Consider the following 18,987-nt stretch of genomic DNA (forward strand, 5'->3'; position numbering starts at 1 on the left):
TCCCACCTTTGGGGACGACACAATCTTTACATCATAAAAAAGATTGATTCATGCTCACCTTAGAAGTAAAAGTTCGGAGCTCAAAACCCCGCAAGAGTCCCGTGACCTAGACCAGGACCTGACATCATCTGCTGCTGCTTCACTTCCAGGTTTAAGTGTTGATGCGGACTCAGCTGGACCTGGTTCGGATCGGCTCAGATCGGTCGGTTTAGACCGGTTTAGACCCGGTTTAGACCGGTTTAGACCCGGTTTAGACCTGGTTCAGACCCGGGATAGACCAGTTTAGACCGGTTCAGATCGGTTCAGACCGGTCTGAATCAGGTCCAAACCGGTTTACACCGGTTCAGAAACCAGTTTAAACTCAGTTCAGACCGGTTCAGACCGGTGATGGCAAAACGGTACTAGTTTCTTCTGAGCGTAGTAAGATTTTCGTCCACAGGTCGAGGCGCGGCCGTCACCTGATCCCGCTGCACCAATAGGATGCGCGTTACTAGTAAACACAATATATTAATATTAATAACCCAATATCGCGCTACAGTTTGTCACCTCCACGACACATACAGTATCGTGACGTTTTCCTACTGCGATATATTGTTACAGCCAGTACTCGAGTTGAGGGGGGATGATGGGGGATGGCATCCCCCCCTGAAATAAAAACGGTCCAAATCATCCCCCCTGTAAAACTGCCATCCCTCCTTTCCATCCCTTATGTCATTTCATCAATGAATGTGGTTTTACTGCTATTTCAACATTTAGAGTCATCACCAGAAAAATAACACCAGAAAAATAACTTATTTGACAATTTTCACCTGTTTCACGTAAATTTTCACTTGAAATAAGTAGAAAAATCTGCCAGTGGGACAAGATTTATCTTCTCATTACAAGCAAAAAAAAAATTCTACTTATTTTAAGTGAAAATACAGAAACAGGTGAAAATTGTTGTTTTTTTCCAGTGACGAATCTTGTTTTAAGTGTAATGAGATTTTTTTTACTAAAATGAGACATTTTAACTAGAAATAAGACAAATATTCTTGTTAAGATTTTGAGTTTTTGCAGTGATCCATTTTACTTATCCTGTGAAGGACAGAGTCATATTGATAAGTTCAGAAAACTGTTCTTTATTGTTGTGTTTTGATGTATTTGATGTAAGCCCAGTGGATATTTAAAGCTTACAGAAGGCTGCATTTAACTGCTGCTATGTCATTCCTGCAGTATTTCTGCAGGTGTTTTGGTCAGTGCTATTATTTGTAATATATTATATTATTTGTAATCAGCACAAATGATCTGTCCCCATATGATAAAATTCACCATCCCCCCTGATTTTTCTTTACAACTCGAGTACTGGTTACACCCCTAGAAGTAAGACTTGGGTGACGTGAGTTGTTGGTGTGTTTCATGTGCTGACTGGTTTTTCCTGCCCCCCCCCCCCCCCCCCCCGCCCCTCCAGCTCCAGGATCACCCAGAACGTGGGCTCGGTCCAGCAGTACATCGCCAGCATCCGCGTCCAGGCGGCCCCTCTGACGCAGGAGTACATGACCCGGTTCTCCCAGGAGGCCGACCTGCTGAAGGCCCGCCTGGAGAAGGACCTGAGCGCCGTGAGCGGCAGCGTGAGCCCCTACGCCCAGGAGATGGTGGCCCAGCTCCAGGGCCAGGTGGAGGCGCTGAAGAAGGAGGCGGCGCCCTACGCCCAGGCCATGGACCCCGAGGCCCTGAAGACCGTCGTGCTCCAGAAGAGCCAGGACCTGAAGGGGCAGCTGGAGAAGAGCGCCGGCGAGCTCCAGGCCCAGATGGTGCCCTTCACCGAGGAGATGAAGCAGAAGATGGAGCAGAGCCTGGACGAGTTCCAGAAGAGCATCATGCCGCTGACCCAGAGCTTCGAGACCCAGCTGAGCCAGAAGAGCCAGGAGATCCAGCAGAGCCTGGCTCCCTACGGAGAGGAGATCCGGGCCAAGCTGGACGCCAGCACTCAGGACCTGCAGGCCCAGCTGGCAACGCTGTGGGAGTCCTTCACCAGGAAGACCCAGTAAACGGACTCAGGAAATATTTATTGTTCCAGCGTTGCTCCTTAATTTATTAAATACATCTGGAAGATCTGCTTTCAACTGTCTTGATCTATAATAAAGTTTGTGTCTGTTATCCTCAGGGGAGTGCTGTTTTTTCTGCAGTTTAACTCAAACACCAAACAATGGCCACGGTTACATGATGTTTTTAAATTCTGAATTAATTATTCCGAATTAAATAATTCAGAATTAAACTATTTTCCTTCGAGTTTACATGGAAATAGTAATTCCGAATTAAGGTTTACATGGAAAACACGTTTGATCGGCTTTATCCAATTCCGCTTAAGGTCTGGGGGTTGGGAAGGTTCTGATTGGATAGGGGGGTGGACGGAAGTTACATCTACCGGAAGAAAAACAAACTTAGCTGCTACAACTTTGAAAAGCTCACATTTTTTGTTTCCTGACATCTGTTCTTTTAATTATTTCCAGATCCTCCAAGCTATTTATTAAATAAATCGTCTCTGCTCTAGAGTCTAGAACAGTGGTTCTCAAATGGGGGTACGCGTACCACTGGGGGTAGGTGAAGACACTCCAGGGGGTACGTGAGATTTTAAAATATACATATATTTAAAAAGTAGCATCCATGCAAAAGTCTTTTAAAAATAATGATTTCATAAATAATTGAGGAAAATATAAGTCTAAATTCATAAAATGAATTTTATCTTCAGGAGTAGGCTATTCAACTTATTATCCTAAAACTGCAGAGTATCCCCCACACCAGGATGGTTCCACCTAACCTGTCAAATGCCACCTGGCTTCACCTGTCAATCACTTGGACCAACGATGGAGTCGTGGTTGAAGCGTAGCAGCAATATTTTTATGTTTAATAAATCAGTTACTGATGGCACAGTGCTCTGTTTTAGGTCTTTTTTTTTTACAACCAAAAGTGCTTTGCGCTGGTTAGGGGGTACTTGGCTGAAAAAATATTTCACAGGGGGTACATCACTGAAAAAAGGTTGAGAACCACTGGTGTAGACCACCGTTTACTGCGTGCTGCCATCTTGAAACTTTGTTTGGAAAATAAGCCCAGTGCGGAATATAAGTGTAATGGCGAAAGAAGGGCAAGAGAACGAGCAGCGCAGAAAGACCGGAATTAATTTAAAGCGGAATGAGGGTATACATGATCGCGGAATTATTTTATTTGGATTTAAAATCAGAATAAACCAGCAACTTACTTCGGAATTAAGTTTAATTCAGAATGGCCATTTTCATTTGGAATCAGCTGTTTACATGTCATTTTTACTCATTTTAAATCGGATTTCATTTTAATTCTGAATTAAAGAGGAATTAAACTTCCCATGTAAACACACTCAATGAAAGCTCGACTAAAACAACCCTCGTTTTTACCACCGCTAGGGTCGGTCCTGTGGACCGGGCCGGGTTCTGGAGAACCCCTTCTCCTTCCTCGCTGAGGCTCAGGGATCTCAAAGCCCAGCTGAACATTCCTGGACGGTCTGGCCCGTCTTTGTCTCGTGTTGCTCGTTTTTTATCTGAGTGAACTGATTCTTCAGTTTCATGCGGCGAGGAAACAAAACAAAACTCAACAACAATCCTGAGATAAAAACACCAGAACTCAGAGAAACGGCAGGAAACAGTTTTCATTAAAGCACAAATATGTCTTCCATCATCTGAAATATTCAGTTTTATTTCCCGCTGAGCTCAGATGGACTAACTGAAGATTAGGCAACAAGACAAACAAAGGTATATTTTTTTTAAGGTAGCATGGGACAACACAAAAATGACATCTGGTCAACAATCATGAGCTTATGGAGCTTTGGTGACATTTGAAAAAAAAAAATGGCCACGCATTAATAACTTGTGGCCACGAGATAATTAATGTGTTGCGGCTTCTCTATCAAAACTTTTGTGAGCCGCTTCTGAGCGGGTCAACACAGTCAAAACAAAAGACAGACGCGGATCCAGCGTCACCTCCAAGTTGATGCAATTTAATGATAGTCCAGATTATAACTTTTACAAAAAGTATCCATCAAAAAGGCAAAAAAAAGCTTCTTAATTTATTTCTGCAAACACAAACAATACCATGTCCCCACAAAACCAATTCATATACACCTTTCAAATAAAGGATTAAGTAAATAAAGTATATTTAAACTAACCAACATCAATTTTGGCCTCAACAAAGGTTTTGTGGGGACATGGTATTGTTTGTGTTAAGGATAGATAAGTTCAGAAATAATCATTTTTTGTTGGTTTGTTGCGTTGTCTTCGCCCCCTCCTTTGCGTCTGCAGTGATTTAATGCGTGATTATTGACACCTGCAGATGAAAGCCAGAGTGTGAGAGTGGGAAGCGGGACAGTTTTTTGACTGCAAAGGGCAGATCGCAGAAATAAATTTAAAAAAGCTTCTTAATTTATTTCTGCGTGGCCACGAGATATTAACTCGGGGCCACGCATTATTTTGAAAAAAATCAAATAACTTGGCCACGCATTAATAACTTGTGGCCATGAGTTAAAAATCTCAAGCAGTAGGAAAAGAAAGCAGCGGTATCTGATGAAACATAAAGTTATTGCCTGAAGGAAATGAAACAGACGAGTCGTTTTTGTAAGAAATTGTATTTATCTTCCTCCCCAGAAGTATATACAGGTCAGCTTACTGCTCCGTGTGCACATGAACATAAAAAGGCAACAGAACAGGCGACTGTGAACATGACATACAGTACGGTCCGGTAACGGCGGTAAACTCTGAGGTCCGTGAGTCGCCGTGACTGAGCGAATGACGGCAGGTTCATTCACCGCAACACGACGACTTCACAGTAAAACAAAACAATCGAAAAACGGAAATAAAACTCGATCAAAGCATCTCTGCCGCCTACGAGTCCAACAACAGTTTAAATCCCAGATCGATCGATCGATGTCGACCGACGCGGGGACTCCAGTTGCTCGTAGACTTTGTCGTCCTGTGATCGGAGAAACCGACGGCATGAGGTGAAGGGGTGGCGGCAGCAGCACGGACGCTACGCTCCTCTGCGGACGCTACACTAACCGATGGTGACGCCGAAGCCGCACTGGAACTTGTTCTTGCGGTGGTTGAGGAAGGAGCAGAGGACCAGGGAGAGCGGCAGCGGCAGCAGCTTCTTCTCCAGCGTCGCTCCGACAATCCAGTTACTGTCCACCGAACCTGCAGGACCGGGATGTTAGTGAGACAATCAGAACCTTAATCAGAACTATCTTCTTCAGATTGTGGTTACAATGATTACAAGAGAAAAACATCATGAATCCCTTCTAGAGCCGCCGTCCTGCAGGTTGTTTTTTTTTTTTACTTTTTTCTTTTTGTCTGCATATGTATTAATGGTTAATACCATGTTGGTAAAAACCTAAGGCATATGTATGCATGTTTAATATATAATATATATCATATATATTTTAATATGATATATATAAATATATTTTATAAAAAATATTTATTCTATTTATATATATATATATATATATATATATATATATATATATATACACACATTTTTTTTTTTTTTTTTTTTGTGGATTTGGACCAGTTGATAGAATAGTCAGATAGAGATGAAAATCCATCTAAGGCTACGTTCACACTGCAGCTCCCAAGTGACCCAAATCCGATTTTTTGCTCATATGTGACTCAGATCCGATTTGTTTATGACAGTGTGAACAGCACAAGTCACATGGAATCTGATCTTTTCAAATCAGATTCAGGTCGCTTCCATATGTGGTTCTAAATCGGATACAGGTCTGATGTTTTGCAATGCGACCTCAGTGTGAACAGCCAGGTCGGAATTAATGCGACTTTGACGTCACACGCAGAGCCCCGAGCCGCGGGGGAGACACGGGAGACGGCGGGGGTCTCTCCGGGCCGCCTCCGCCTCTCCTCCTCCCCTCCCCACCACTCACCTCTTTATACGACCTAAGATCAGACGAGACAACCCGCTGAATTTAAGCATATTACTAAATAAAGAAGCTGAGGATTCAAATCAGCGAAGCGGTCGTGGTCGCATAACCTGCCCGTTTTACAACGAGCTGGACCGTGTGTTAGGTGATAAACCCAGCTGAACGCCGGAGAGCAGAGCTGACACTCCGGGGAGCGGAGCTAGAGCCCTGCTATAGCGGGACTGTTTTCTTCATCCCGCTCCCGCTGCATTTCTGACCATTACCGCCCGCACCTGCAACGTGTGTTACACTCATGGATCTATTATAAAACACTCCCGCCCGCGCCCGCAGTGTTTACATCCGCTCCCGCCCGCTTCCGCAAAACTCTGAGAATTCATGCCCGCATAATGATAGAGATGCAAGAGAAACGTCCTTGACAAATCTATCTGATTTAATGTTAACATGATCATTGTGGAGCTTGATGGATAATTGGCAGTTCACAGGCACCTGTTGGATGCAAATCCATCATTGTCATCATCACACGCCTCTGCGCATGCGGGTCAGTTCAGGGCCGCGATGCGTTCACACTCGAGTCGGATATAGGACACATTTTAAAAGATAATGTGAACAGCCACACAAAAAAATCGGATATGGGGAAAAAATCGGAATTGAGCATTAAGGACTGCAGTGTGAACGTAGCCTAAGAGCGCAATTGTCTGCGATAGTGAGGTTTGTGAGTTCTGGAGGAAGAGTAGTACATCATCAGAATAAAGACTTATCTTGTGAGCTAATGTTTTGCATTGTATGCTTTTAATATTTTGGTTTTGCCTAATAGCAGCTGCTAAGGGCTTAATAAATATATCGCAAATAGTGAGGGAGAAAGAGGAGCTGCAGGTTTTAAATGTTTCCCAGCTCCAACACACCTGAGTCACCGAGGTCCACACACGTCTGTCGGGGACACTTTTACCCCTTTTCCACCAAACCGGTTCCAGAGCTGGTTCTAGGCCAGTGCTGGGACTGGTTCACAACTCCTTCAACCGGTTTGCTTTTTCATGACTCGGGATGCTAAGGAGAGTCACGTCATTACGTTGCTGCGTTTGCGTTGGCGAGAAAATCGGTCGTACACGGGCTTGAGCCGCGTAGCACCCTTCAGTTTTGCCTGGACTTCCTCCATGGACACATCTCTAAAAGACAGGTTATCTCCTCCTCAGACCCATGATGCTTTGCTGCATCCAGATTCATTCTTATTTGAAAATGTCTCCGTCTCCCAGTCTTGCTGTTGCCGTTGGTCTTAATAACTCCCCCCTTCCGCTTATGTAAGCGGTTCTTTCCTCTAGACCAGCAAAGAGTTGGTGCTACCCTGGACCCTATGAGTACAGTCGATCGCACAACAGCTCTCACAGTTGCACAAAAGTTTACGCTGCCACTCAGTCTTTCTGCCACTCAGTAAGGGCTGGGCGATATATCGAGATTTTAATATATATCGATATATTTTCAAACGCGATATGGTACGAGACAATATCGTTTATATCGATTAAAAAAAAAAAAAAAAAAAAAAAAAAATTATGATTTTTTTAATGATTTGGATATAGCTTATTTTGTGACAAATTGACTTGAATGTTTTATTTGAGATTTGCACAAATGTTTTGTTATTTGCACAACTGTCAACCTCAGTGGAAAAGTCTGCCTGTTACTGTCTACATTGTATTAATTGCCCAGTGTATTTAAATTTAATTGTTATGCAGGAAAGGGATATTTGTTTTATTTTATTCAAGAAGCATTTTTATTCTATATATGCAGGCAGTTTATTTTTATTTCATTTGTTTTATACATTTTGATATTGTGCAGACCTCTGTTAATAAAGGAACCTGTGTGACATTTGGCACGAGGCTTTGTATTAAAACTGACTGTTTTTTTAAGGGTTTGCCTCAGAAAAAAATGAAGCTAACAGAGATGCTATGCTATAATGCTTTGGGGGAAACCCCAATTATGGCACAGAAAAAATATCGATATATATCGAGTATCGCCATTCAGCTAGAAAATATGGAGATATGACTTTTGGTCCATATCGCCCAGCCCTACACTCAGTCTTTCTGCCACTCAGTGGGCGTAACCTGCTGTGAAGTCGCATCTGTGACGTCGTGTGCATTCCCTCTATTAGCATCACACGCAGGCACGGTACCTTTGAATTGCAGGTTAGCTTTGGGCACGTCCAGCTGGTAGGCGAGTGACACGCTCGTGTCCTGCATGCGGGTGCTCGCCTCGAACTCCACCCCGACCTGCAGCTGTGGACGAACAGAGACCATCAGAAAGTTTAAAAGCGGAACACCTGGAACCTCGTCGCAGCTCCAACAGACAGTCCTGAGCGTTAAAAATGGCCCGAAGCAAAAAGGACGGGAGGTCACCTGCTCGTTGGCCTTGTGGTAGTAGGACGCGTGAGCTCCGGCCGATCCCAGCGTCATCGTGGCGATGTAGTTGCTTCCTGCAGAGAGGAAGCTGTTCAAGGAGACGCTCGGCTGGGACGATGAACGGGGCCGTGAACGGGGGACTCACCTGTGTACCTGCCCACCAGGGACATGACAGAGCCCTCCTCCCCCGGCCGGCGGTGGTACACCAGCTCCCCCCCCAGAGCCAGCGCCGGCGTTATGGACTGGAGGTAGTGGCTGATGACGATACCTGAAGGACAAAAAAAAGGTGCAACATTAGGCCTGGGTGATAAACCGAGAATTTACCGACATTCAATACCACGTTAGTGTTCCCATGTCGGTAAATACATTTTTTTGATTGTGATCTAGTGTGAGACTCGCGCATTTCAACAACTTCACACGCTGAGAAATTAACTTTACCGCTCAGTAACTCCAACAGATTCCTGCAAACGAGTCACGGTAGCTACTGAGCTCTCAACTCAGAGCAGCTGTCGAGCTACCGACCAATCAGCCAATCAGAAAATAAAGTGTTTTTGTTGCCGGGTAAAGTCTGAGTTTCAGCTTCAAGTGTTCCATGAATGCGTAGCGGAGGTAACCTAGGTTACCACACAGATCACTCTTAAACACACACAAACCCAAACCACTGCCGTTCAGGCGGCCAATTTGGGGCTAAATGTGTCTTTTTATTTGATTTTGTTTGTTTAGAGTAGAACTGCTGTCAATAATAATAATAATAATAATAATAATAATAATAATAATAATAATAATAATAATAATGAATACAGCAAGAAGACAAATTATTTAATATATCATGAATATTGTGAATAGGCAACGGTAGGGCTGCAGCTATCGAATATTTTAGTAATCGAGTATTCTACTGAAATTCGATTAATCAAGGAAGGAATCTTAAGTTAGTCTTTACAAGTGTAAAGTTGGGGACTACATTGTGTTTGTATTTATCAAGGAAAGTTGAATAAACATTGGCATAAAGCAGCATATTTGCCCCTTTCTCATGTTGTTTACAGTATTAAAAACATTTTAAAAATACCTTAAAGGGGGCTTATTATGGCATCTAATACCTATTTTAAACAGGCCTTGAATGTCTTTGCCTTGAACAGCAAAAAATGTGAATAAATCTGCGATTAATTAGTTAGCTATGGACAACATGCGATTAAAGAAATGTATCATTTGACAGCCCTAATATATATATATATATATATATATATATATATATATATATATATATATATATACATATACATATATATATACATATACATATATATATACATATACATATACATATATATATATATATATATATATATATATATATATATATATATATATATACCCCCCCCCCCCCCGAGTCTGTCATGACAGGAGGCATGGTTCACCCACCGGAGCCGACGAGGACGTCGGGGTTCCCCAGTGTCACGGTGGCGGTGAAGTCTTCTCCCCTGAACTCGGCGTCTCCTTGCCAGTTCACAAACTTCTGCTGTTGTGTCTGCGGACGCCACACATCGAGACTCGGTTAAAGTCGGAGCGTGGCGGGCCGAAGGTTGGCGCCGGCGTGCCGGCAGACTCACCTGGAAGGCCAACTTGGATCGTATCCTGCCGCTGATCTGGTGGATGATCTGCGCGTTGAGGCTGCCGCTGTTGTCCATGTCGCCCACCATGACTGGAAAAGACTGAAACAAGGCGTTACGGTTTAGAAACACGTCGGGAAACGCGGGCGCCGGCGAAGATTCGGAGAGACTCTGCGGCGGCGCCGGTGGCGTACCTCTGCCGGCCCCATCTGCTTCGTTCCCACGTACATCACGCCGAACTTGTAGCTGGAGTCTGCGGACGGGCTCAGCATCACCGAGTGATTCACCTGCTCAAACAAAGTGGAGAAAGGTCATTGACTACGTTCACATGCAGTCAAAATTCGGGTTAGGGTCAATATTCCGGTTACTGAAACATTCGGGATAATCTGTTTCCATGCGTGATCAAATAGGGTTATCCCTGTATACATGGTAATTGTAATCATTTGGGATATCTGGATCAAACCAGCGACGCACGGAGAACGTCATGATGCAATTCCCGTCATTTCCGCTTCTTCTTCCTGTATCCAAATTCAAAACAACAACAATAACAGCAGCACGGTGGATAATGAACAGCCCAGTGGAAGTCGCCTTTTTCAGCGTCTTCCAGCGGTGCTTGATCTGGTCTGGTGTTCGTACAAATCCTGCTGCGCGCAACTTTTCGCTCACCTTTTTGTAAATTTCGCTATCCCGGTACTTTCTACCGTCTACAAATGACAAAATCAGTGCGTTTACATGAGAAGTTTAATTCCTCTTTAATTCAGAATTAAAATTAAATACGATTTAAAATCAACATCTAATTCTGAATGAAAATGGCCATTCCAAATTAAACTTAATTCCAAAGTAAGTGGCTGGTTTATTCTGATTTTAAATCTGAATAGAATAATTCTGCAATCATGTATTCACTCATTCCGCTTTAAATTAATTCTGGTCTTTCTGCGTTGCTCGTTCCCTCGCCCGTCTGTCACCATGACGCTTATATTCTGCGCTGAGCTTGTTTTCCAAACAAAGTTTCAAGATGGCAGCACGCAGTAAACGGTGGTCAAGACCAGAGACGATTTATTTAATAAATAGCTTGGAGGACCTGGAAATAATTAAAAGAACAGATGGCAGGAAACATATAAATTGTGAGCTTTTCAAAGTTGTAGCGACTAAGTTTGTTTTTCTTCCGGTAGACGTAACTTCCGGTCCGTCCCCCTATCCAATCAGAACCTTCCCAACCCCCAGACCTTAAGCAGAATTGGATAAAGCCGATCAAACGTGTTTTCCATGTAAACCTCAGTTCGGAATTACTATTTCCATGTAAACTACAAGGAAAATAGTTTAATTCAGAATTATTTAATTCGGAATAATTAATTCAGAATTAAAAAACATCATGTTACCGTGGCCAATCTTCATATCCTTCATTACATTTATGAAGTGATTAGTCTCCTCCTGGTCTTGTGTTTCTCCATGTTTATAAAAACTTCCTGGACTCAAAAAAACAAGATTCCTTGCCAAAAGAACGTGCAGAAAACAAATTCCTGTTTCTTTTGATGGGGAAATCCTGTTAGGCGTAAACATGACCAAATATTCGGGTTAGAAAAGGAGTAACCCAGGGGTCATATTCGGGTTTTTAAAAACCAGAATATGAGCAAATTCCGGTTATTCAAAGGGGTTATTGGTGTTTACATGGCCGTGCACAACCGGGTTATTGCTAATATTCCGATTAGAAAAGGGTTATTGACTGCATGGAAACGTAGTCATTCTGAGGTAGGGCTGGGCGATATGGACCAAAAGTCATATCTCGATATTTTCTAGCTGAATGGCGATACTCGATATATATCGATATTTTTTCTGTGCCATAATTGGGGTTTCCCCCAAAGCATTATAGCATAGCATCTCTGTTAGCTTCATTTTTTTCTGAGGCAAACCCTTAAAAAAACAGTCAGTTTTAATACAAAGCCTCGTGCCGAATGTCACACAGGTTCCTTTATTAACAGAGGTCTGCACAATATCAAAATGTATAAAACAAATGAAATAAAAATAAACTGCCTGCATATATAGAATAAAAATGATTCTTGAATAAAATAAAACAAATATCCCTTTCCTGCATAACAATTAAATTAAAATACACTGTGCAATTAATACAATGTAGACAGTAACAGGCAGACTTTTCCACTGAGGTTGACAGTTGTGCAAATAACAAAACATTTGTGCAAATCTCAAATAAAACATTCAAGTCAATTTGTCACAAAATAAGCTATATCAAAATCATAAAAAAAATAAAAAAATAAAAAATGTAAATCGATATAAACCATATTGTCTCGTACCATATCGCGTTTGAAAATATATCGATATATATCAAAATCTCGATATATATCGCCCAGCCCTATTCTGAGGTGTAGCTGTGTTTTGATTCCACCTACCTGGAAGTGGTTGCTGAGGCCCTTGTTAACCGTGAGTTTGACTCCTTCCATCTGCATTGGGAAAACCTCTGAGGGGGAAAACAACAGTTTCACGTCCGGGTTCCGGGTTTCCGACAGGTTTCATCGTGAGAGGTCACGTGACCTCGTCCAGTCGGCTCCACCTACCTTTACATTTGCGGTGACACTCGTCGAAGGCGCCGGGGTTGGGCAGGGCGTTCTCCGCCTCTGGCTGCTGTCCGGGGACGAGTCCGGTCGGGGGTAGGACCGAGGAGACCGGCGGCATCCCGAACCCCGGCGGCACCGTCAGCCCGGGTGCAGCGGCGGTTGCTGCTGCCGCCATTGCCGCCGGCGACGGCGGGTTCGGGGAGCTGGCAGCCAGAACACTGCCCATCCTGGAGGAAACCGAGGAGGAAACACAGGTGAGAAGGCAGAGAGGAACACGGAGAACACAACACCCTAAGCCAGACTTTACTAGAGATGCACAGATCGATCGGCAACCGATCGGTATCGGCCCGATAATGGCCCTATCGGTTTTGATCGGAAAATAATAGTTCAAAGCAGCCGATCAGATAATGTTTACAACAACAAACCGCCGCCAGCGCTGCGTTCCCACACCTCAGACCGAGGTCTGCTAAGGGGGCGTGGACGTCTCTAGAAAGCATCAACACTGAAAATGGCCTCGCTGGTACAGGAGTTTTACAATGTCCAAAAAGGACAAAAAATTTGCAGTTTGCTAAGGTTCATAGGAGATTCCCCCGAGGACTAATGTTACAAAAGAATTTTAACACAACGAAGCTGATAAGACATTTGAAAGTTTCTCACACGAAGGAGTATATTGAGTTTTCAAAATTGTCGCTAAGGCAGAGAAAGAAAAGGAGCAACGCCGCTAACTCTGCTGAACGTAACAGAGACCTATAAACGACAGCAAGAAAAATAAAGAACTACATCGTAAGGTGATGGATTCATAAGCCTTGATCATCAGCATCGGGTTTAGCCGCGTCGTTAGCTGCTTGGATCCGATGTACGCGCTGTCGCGTCGTAAATATCTCACTGATGAATGTCCGCCGGAGTTTTACCAGAATATATACAGTCACATCCAAACCCTCACGCAGGACGACAGTCGTGTCAGACGCTTCACGAGTCATTTGGATTTCTAGTGTGAAGAGTTTTGCTTTACTCACAAGAGTTTCCTCACACGCGGCAGATGCTATGGCTTTAGCAAACCTTAATAATTCATAATTCATTTTTATTTTAAGATTTAATTCCTTTTTCCACAGGAAAACTAAGGTTTATAGTTTCCAACTTGTATCAACTTTTAGAGAGTGACATGTCTGCTGTTGTCTGTGTTGCTGCACATGTTGTACATAATTATTACCACAGGAAAGCTGAAGCTAGAAAGCTACACTTACTCTTTGTAAGCCAAGTCTAAATCATCTCTAAGAGTCTCTAGAGGGTGACATATTGCAGATATTGCCTCAGCCTGCAATAAAACAGACAATTCATGATACTTTCTCATCTCCTTATATTTATACCTAATAATACAATGTCAGTGTTGTACATGAGACAACAATATTGACGAATGTATGGATTTCACGCTGTGATCGGCAATATCAGGATTGGCAGATCCTGCTTCTGGAGATCGGTGATCAGCCCTCAAAATCCTGACCGTTGCATCTCTAGACTTTACCGGTCCTGCTTCACCCCCCTTCTTGTCTCAGATGTTTACCAGCTCCAAGACCTGATGGCGAGCTGATGTGGAGACCCAATCCTCTCCATCGGGTCGACTGGAGCTACTGGGGAACATCTTTTGAAGCTGCTGACACATCAAGTTTCTTGTGATGTGCTGCCCCCATGTGGTCAGAACTGGTGCTGCATTAAAGTTATATATTCAATAACATTGGGCCTGTGTTGAAAAAAATCGATTTTCCAATTCTAAATCGATTCTCATGTTAATTCCTAAAAATCGATTGGTATGTCTAAAGATAGATTTTTTTTTTTCATCATTACATTACCACTTTTGGTATTTTTTTTGTTTATGCCCAAAAAAGGAATGTTTTGTTGGACATGAGAATAACTGGTGCCATGTTTTTGCCTTTAAATATGTTTAAAGGTATGAAAACATTAAAGTTTTCAGTTATATTTGCATAAATTGTCTTTATATACTGTCTTGGGGTTACATTTGCATGAAATGTTAAAAACCAAATTCTCAAAAATTAAAAACCGAAATAGACCAAAAATGAAAAAAATTTAAACTGAATGTGGGAAAAAATAAAACAGATTTCATACGACTCTGTTTGCTGCCCTGGATCTGTTTGATAATTCTGCCCCACGATGTTTCTAAAAGCAGTTCTATCAGCATTCTGGGAGGTGATTGGTCCTTACAGCATCATTAGCTGCAATACTTGCTGTTGAATCTCAATATAATACTAGTTTTAATATGTTGCAGAACTACAGTCATATCATTCATACAACAGCTGAAAAAACAGTTTTAATAACACTAACCCAAATCAATATCGGAATCGAATCAAATCTTGATAATTGATTCTGAATCTTAAGAATCAGAATCGAATCGATTCTTGACATTTGAGTCGATCCTCAGCCCTAAATAACATGTTTATATGTTCTGTACAAGAATTTTTCCAACAGGAAATACTTCTCCCTGCCGTCATCATCATCACAACTGCAACATGTGCAATGTTTGATATGTCAATACAAACCCAAAAACATCCAAACAGAGTAATATCACTGTTGTTCAGTGTCCAGACCAGGAGGCAACGCTTTAACTTCCAGGATGAATCTAACAAGGAAATATCCAGACCTGCAGGTCCTCTACGGACCACTAGACATGGTATTTCGCCCGGACTACGTTTAATGCGGCACAACGCGCTGACGCCACGCACGTAAAGGAAGAAGAAAGAGGCGGCGGATGTTTGGTTTTTGTAACACACATATATATATATATATATATATATGCTCAGGCAGTCTGCAATGGCCCAGACGGGAGACACATGTGGCTCAGTGCTTAACTTTTATTTTGAATCCACTCTATATTCTTCTGGTCCGTTCTCCTATATGTTCCCCCTCTAACCCGGTACATACATAGGTTCCTCTAAACATCTGTTCCCGCTACAGTTTTAACTAAAAGAAAATGTGCTCCAATACAGCAGGTCTCATAATTTTATTTTGAACACTGCCAAAACTCAAAATCTTAAAGCTAGGGTATACGATTTTACATATTGTACATTTTGGCCCAATAGTGTTACCTATGAAATATGATTAGCAAAAAGAACCAAAAGAAAATATTTCTTCTATCTGCTGTAATCCTGCAAAGAAGTCAACCAATAGGCGCCATTCGGCCCGAACGGCGCCTATTGGTCAATCTGCTTGAATGTCAGTGATTGGACAGTCCTCACCCTACTCCCCGCCTCCCAAAGTACAGCAACACCAAGGACATTGAGAGAGAGTATTTGCCGAAGCGGTGCTTCGGCAAATACTTTTTGGTCCTTTTTGGTCCTGTTGGCTCCCGTACCAGAGGGGGGGTGTCTGAGGCGGGAGCTTCATGTGAGGCAGAGCACAGGGGGGAGGGAGTCTGTGTGGGGAGTAGGTGTCTTTGTTTTTTTAAAAAACTCAAGATCGTAGACCCTAGCTTTAACTTAAAACTTAACTAGAACTTAAAATTTGCTTGACACAAATGAAAGTTCAATTGAAACACGTGGGAAAATCACCTAACCATTTAAGTGATGTGTGTTATCAGGTGTAATGGCATTTTTAAGTTAGAAATAAAAACATTTAGGGGCACGGTGGCGCAGCTTGTAGTGCAGCCGTCTCACAGCAAGAAGGTCCTGGGTTCAATTCCCGCCGGGGGACGCTGTGGGCGCTGAAGTACGTGTTAGTTCCTCCATGACTTCAGAGCCCACACCCTGGGTGGGGTTGGTGAAAGGGCCTTTCTGTGTGGAGTTTGCATGTTCTCCCCGTGTTCCCTTGGGTAGCTAATGGGAGCTACCCTCACAAAAACATGCAACAGTCCTGGGCTATACATGCCCCCTCTGGCCAACCGGGGTGCCAGATGGGGTGGGGAGGATCCGGCCGGAATAACGTGATCCTTCCACGCGCTACGTCCGGCCAGAAAAGCCCCACCCTGTCTGGTGAAAAGATGCGGCCTGCTCACTCCTCAGGTTAAGGAGGAGACCTGAGCTCAGTGCGGGGCCCTCCCGGGGTTGAGGATGGCAGAGGATGGCAATGCCCAGGACTGTCACTTAGGTAGGAGCACTGGGTGATAAAAATGGGGAAAAAATCGGGGATAAAAAAAAAAAAAAAAAAGCTTGAAATTTTGTGCTACTTGTATTTTTTTATTCTGTTATTATTTTATTATTTAGTAAAGTACTTGAATTTACTTACTAATTTTAATTTAAGCTTTTTTTATTTTTTATTCATTTTAATTTATTGATTTAATTTGCCTGAAGATGATTATTTTTTATTTTTGTCTGTTTGAATGGTTGTGTTAAAAACATAAATCAGAAGTTACACAACAGTTACTCAGTACTTGAGTAGTTTTTTACTTTTACTCAATTATTTGGATGACTACTTTTTACTTCTACATGAGTCATATTATTCTGAAGTAAGTACTTTTACTTGAGTGGGTTGTCAGGTGTAATGGCCTTTTTAGGTTAGGATAAGCTTCTCCCACTTTCCCAGTAGGAAATCCCACTTCGAGGGGTGTTCCAGTTGAAAATTCCGACTCGGAACTAGGAAATTCCGACTTCCGAGGACAAATGGAATGCGGCATAGTGTATGTTCCACCTGGCTCTAGTAACTGATGTACTGTCCCTTTAACCTTCCTCATTCATCCTCAGGTGAGCCGCTTCCAGGTGAGCCGGGCCGCTTCAGCGGACAATGACACCATCTGAATGAATCAAACGTGGAAGCAGAGACAGACATCTGTCGTTTCTGCTAAACGAGAGTGACGTTTTTAGCAAATAAACCCCCTGTAAACACTCTTAACACACGTTAGCACTGTTAGCTCCGAGGCTAGCCTGCCGGCCTTTTCCATTCACAGACTCTCGGTTTTAAACCGCCGGCTGCTGCTAACAGAGCGGAATAAAGTATATATAAAGTATATAATCTTCTCCTGGAAACGCACTGCTCCTTCAACCCCGTGGATTATCGCACAGAAAAGCAGGAGAAACAGCTACTCACGTTGTGATTTCCAGAGGACGGCGGAGAAGAAGCAGCGGCGGACGCGGAGTCCCGCCTCTTCAGCCAGCTCGAGCCGTGATTGGTCGACGAGCCGTCACCCTGAGCCGGGATTGGTGGAATCAGCCGCCACTCAGGGGAAAAAGGCGTGGCTTCGGGTCAGCAATGACGTGGGGGGAAATACTCGATCTCTATTGGCTGAACGACAGGAACTCCGCCGTCGGAGGGGAGGGGCCAAGGAGAGCGCGGCTTCCTATTGGAGGAGACGTCAGAAGAGGGCGGGGCCACTGGAGTGTGACGAAGCGGGGGCTTCAAGGTCGAGCTGCGGAGACGTCTGTTCCCATAACAACCATCTTGTTTTATTTGCAGCCAGAAGGAAACATATGGCAAGCCGTTTTAATATTTAACAGCTAGACTGGATATGTGTTGCAGATATCTGCAATTCCATTCTTCCTAGTCAAAAAGAGCATTTCAGATATCTACAATTGCATTCTTCCTGTCCACAATTGTCATTTCAGATATCCACAACGTCCTTCTGCCATTCATGTGTGTGGGGTTTCAGATATCTACAATTCAGTTGCAGATATCTGCAATGTGAATTACGGATATCTGCAACTGAATTACGACTGGCTGTAATAGAATAGAATAGAAGACTTTATTGATCTCCCAGAGGAGAAATTCAGTCGTGCAGCAGCCAAAACACACACACGCTCAACGGTTTATACAAGAAATTTAAAATAGAAATAACCAATAAATAGTTAAATAATAAAAAAAAGAGCAATAGAAAAAGTAGAAAAAGAGTATGTACAAGAGAAAAGAAAATAGAGAAAAAAAATTGTAATTCCAGTTTCAGATATTTACAATTTAATTCTGACTAGTCATAATTCCAGTTCAAGATATCTTTAATTCCCCTCAATTCGATATATCTACATCCTCCTTTTTAGATATGTTAAATTAAGTTTTGACTAGTCAGAACGAAGTTGTAGATATCTTGAACTGGAATCATGACTAGTCAAAATGACGTTGTAGATATCTCAAACTGGAATTACGGATTGTCATAATTTAACTGTAGATATCTATAATCAAGTTATAGAAATCTTTAAATGAATTTTAATTAGAGATATTTCAAATTGGAGATATCTTTAACTTCCATTTTCTGGCTAGTCAAAATGATGTTATAGATATCTTGAATGACTATTCTGAATAGTCACATCTGCAATGTTAATTCCGGATAGTCAAACTTAGCCATTACATGTTAAAACAGCTTGGCATAGAAACAGGGCACCTGCTCAGGTGACACTTTCAACGCTGCATCCCTGCAGGTACGATGAAATCTGGAGACAAGTGTGCTGCGTCATCATCATCAATTAACTTATTTTAAATCAGTTTGAAGTCGTTTTTTTCTTCTTATGAATGTAAGTTAACATATTTGTTTCCATGTTTATTAATGCAAAATTATA

General features: G+C 42.6%; 2 protein-coding genes across 2 annotated transcripts in view; one reads left to right on the top strand and one right to left on the bottom strand.

Moving 5' to 3' along the window:
• The window catches only part of LOC133460602 (apolipoprotein A-IV-like), a 3,027-nt gene extending 885 nt beyond the window's left edge, over positions 1-2,142 (top strand). The window contains exon 3 of the mRNA XM_061741247.1: positions 1,448-2,142. Within this exon, the coding sequence (XP_061597231.1) occupies positions 1,448-2,027 (580 nt within the window). The 3' untranslated portion in view covers positions 2,028-2,142. The remainder of the gene's footprint in view (positions 1-1,447) is intronic.
• Positions 2,143-4,614: 2,472 nt separating this feature from the next.
• Positions 4,615-17,645, bottom strand: LOC133460597 (mitochondrial import receptor subunit TOM40 homolog). Its single transcript, XM_061741243.1, has 10 exons — positions 17,531-17,645; positions 12,500-12,726; positions 12,335-12,402; positions 10,124-10,216; positions 9,930-10,031; positions 9,742-9,847; positions 8,468-8,590; positions 8,320-8,396; positions 8,097-8,199; positions 4,615-5,195 (listed from the first exon to the last, which is right to left on the bottom strand). Exons 2-10 carry the CDS (start codon positions 12,723-12,725, stop codon positions 5,056-5,058), a joined length of 1,038 nt encoding a protein of 345 aa, XP_061597227.1. The 5' UTR covers position 12,726; positions 17,531-17,645; the 3' UTR covers positions 4,615-5,055.
• Between the last annotated feature and the right edge of the window lie 1,342 nt (positions 17,646-18,987).

The sequence above is a fragment of the Cololabis saira genome, chromosome 15, assembly GCF_033807715.1.
Source record: "Cololabis saira isolate AMF1-May2022 chromosome 15, fColSai1.1, whole genome shotgun sequence".
Classification (NCBI taxonomy): domain Eukaryota; kingdom Metazoa; phylum Chordata; class Actinopteri; order Beloniformes; family Belonidae; genus Cololabis; species Cololabis saira.

Coding starts and splice junctions, on each gene's coding strand:
- LOC133460597 (XM_061741243.1), bottom strand. CDS start 12,725: ATGGGCAGTGTTCTGGCTGCCAGCTCCCCGAACCCGCCGTCGCCGGCG. Junction 10,217..12,334: donor GCCTCAGCAACCACTTCCAG/GTAGGTGGAATC, acceptor TTGTTTGAGCAG/GTGAATCACTCGGTGATGCT. Junction 10,032..10,123: donor AGCAGATGGGGCCGGCAGAG/GTACGCCACCGG, acceptor GCCTTGTTTCAG/TCTTTTCCAGTCATGGTGGG.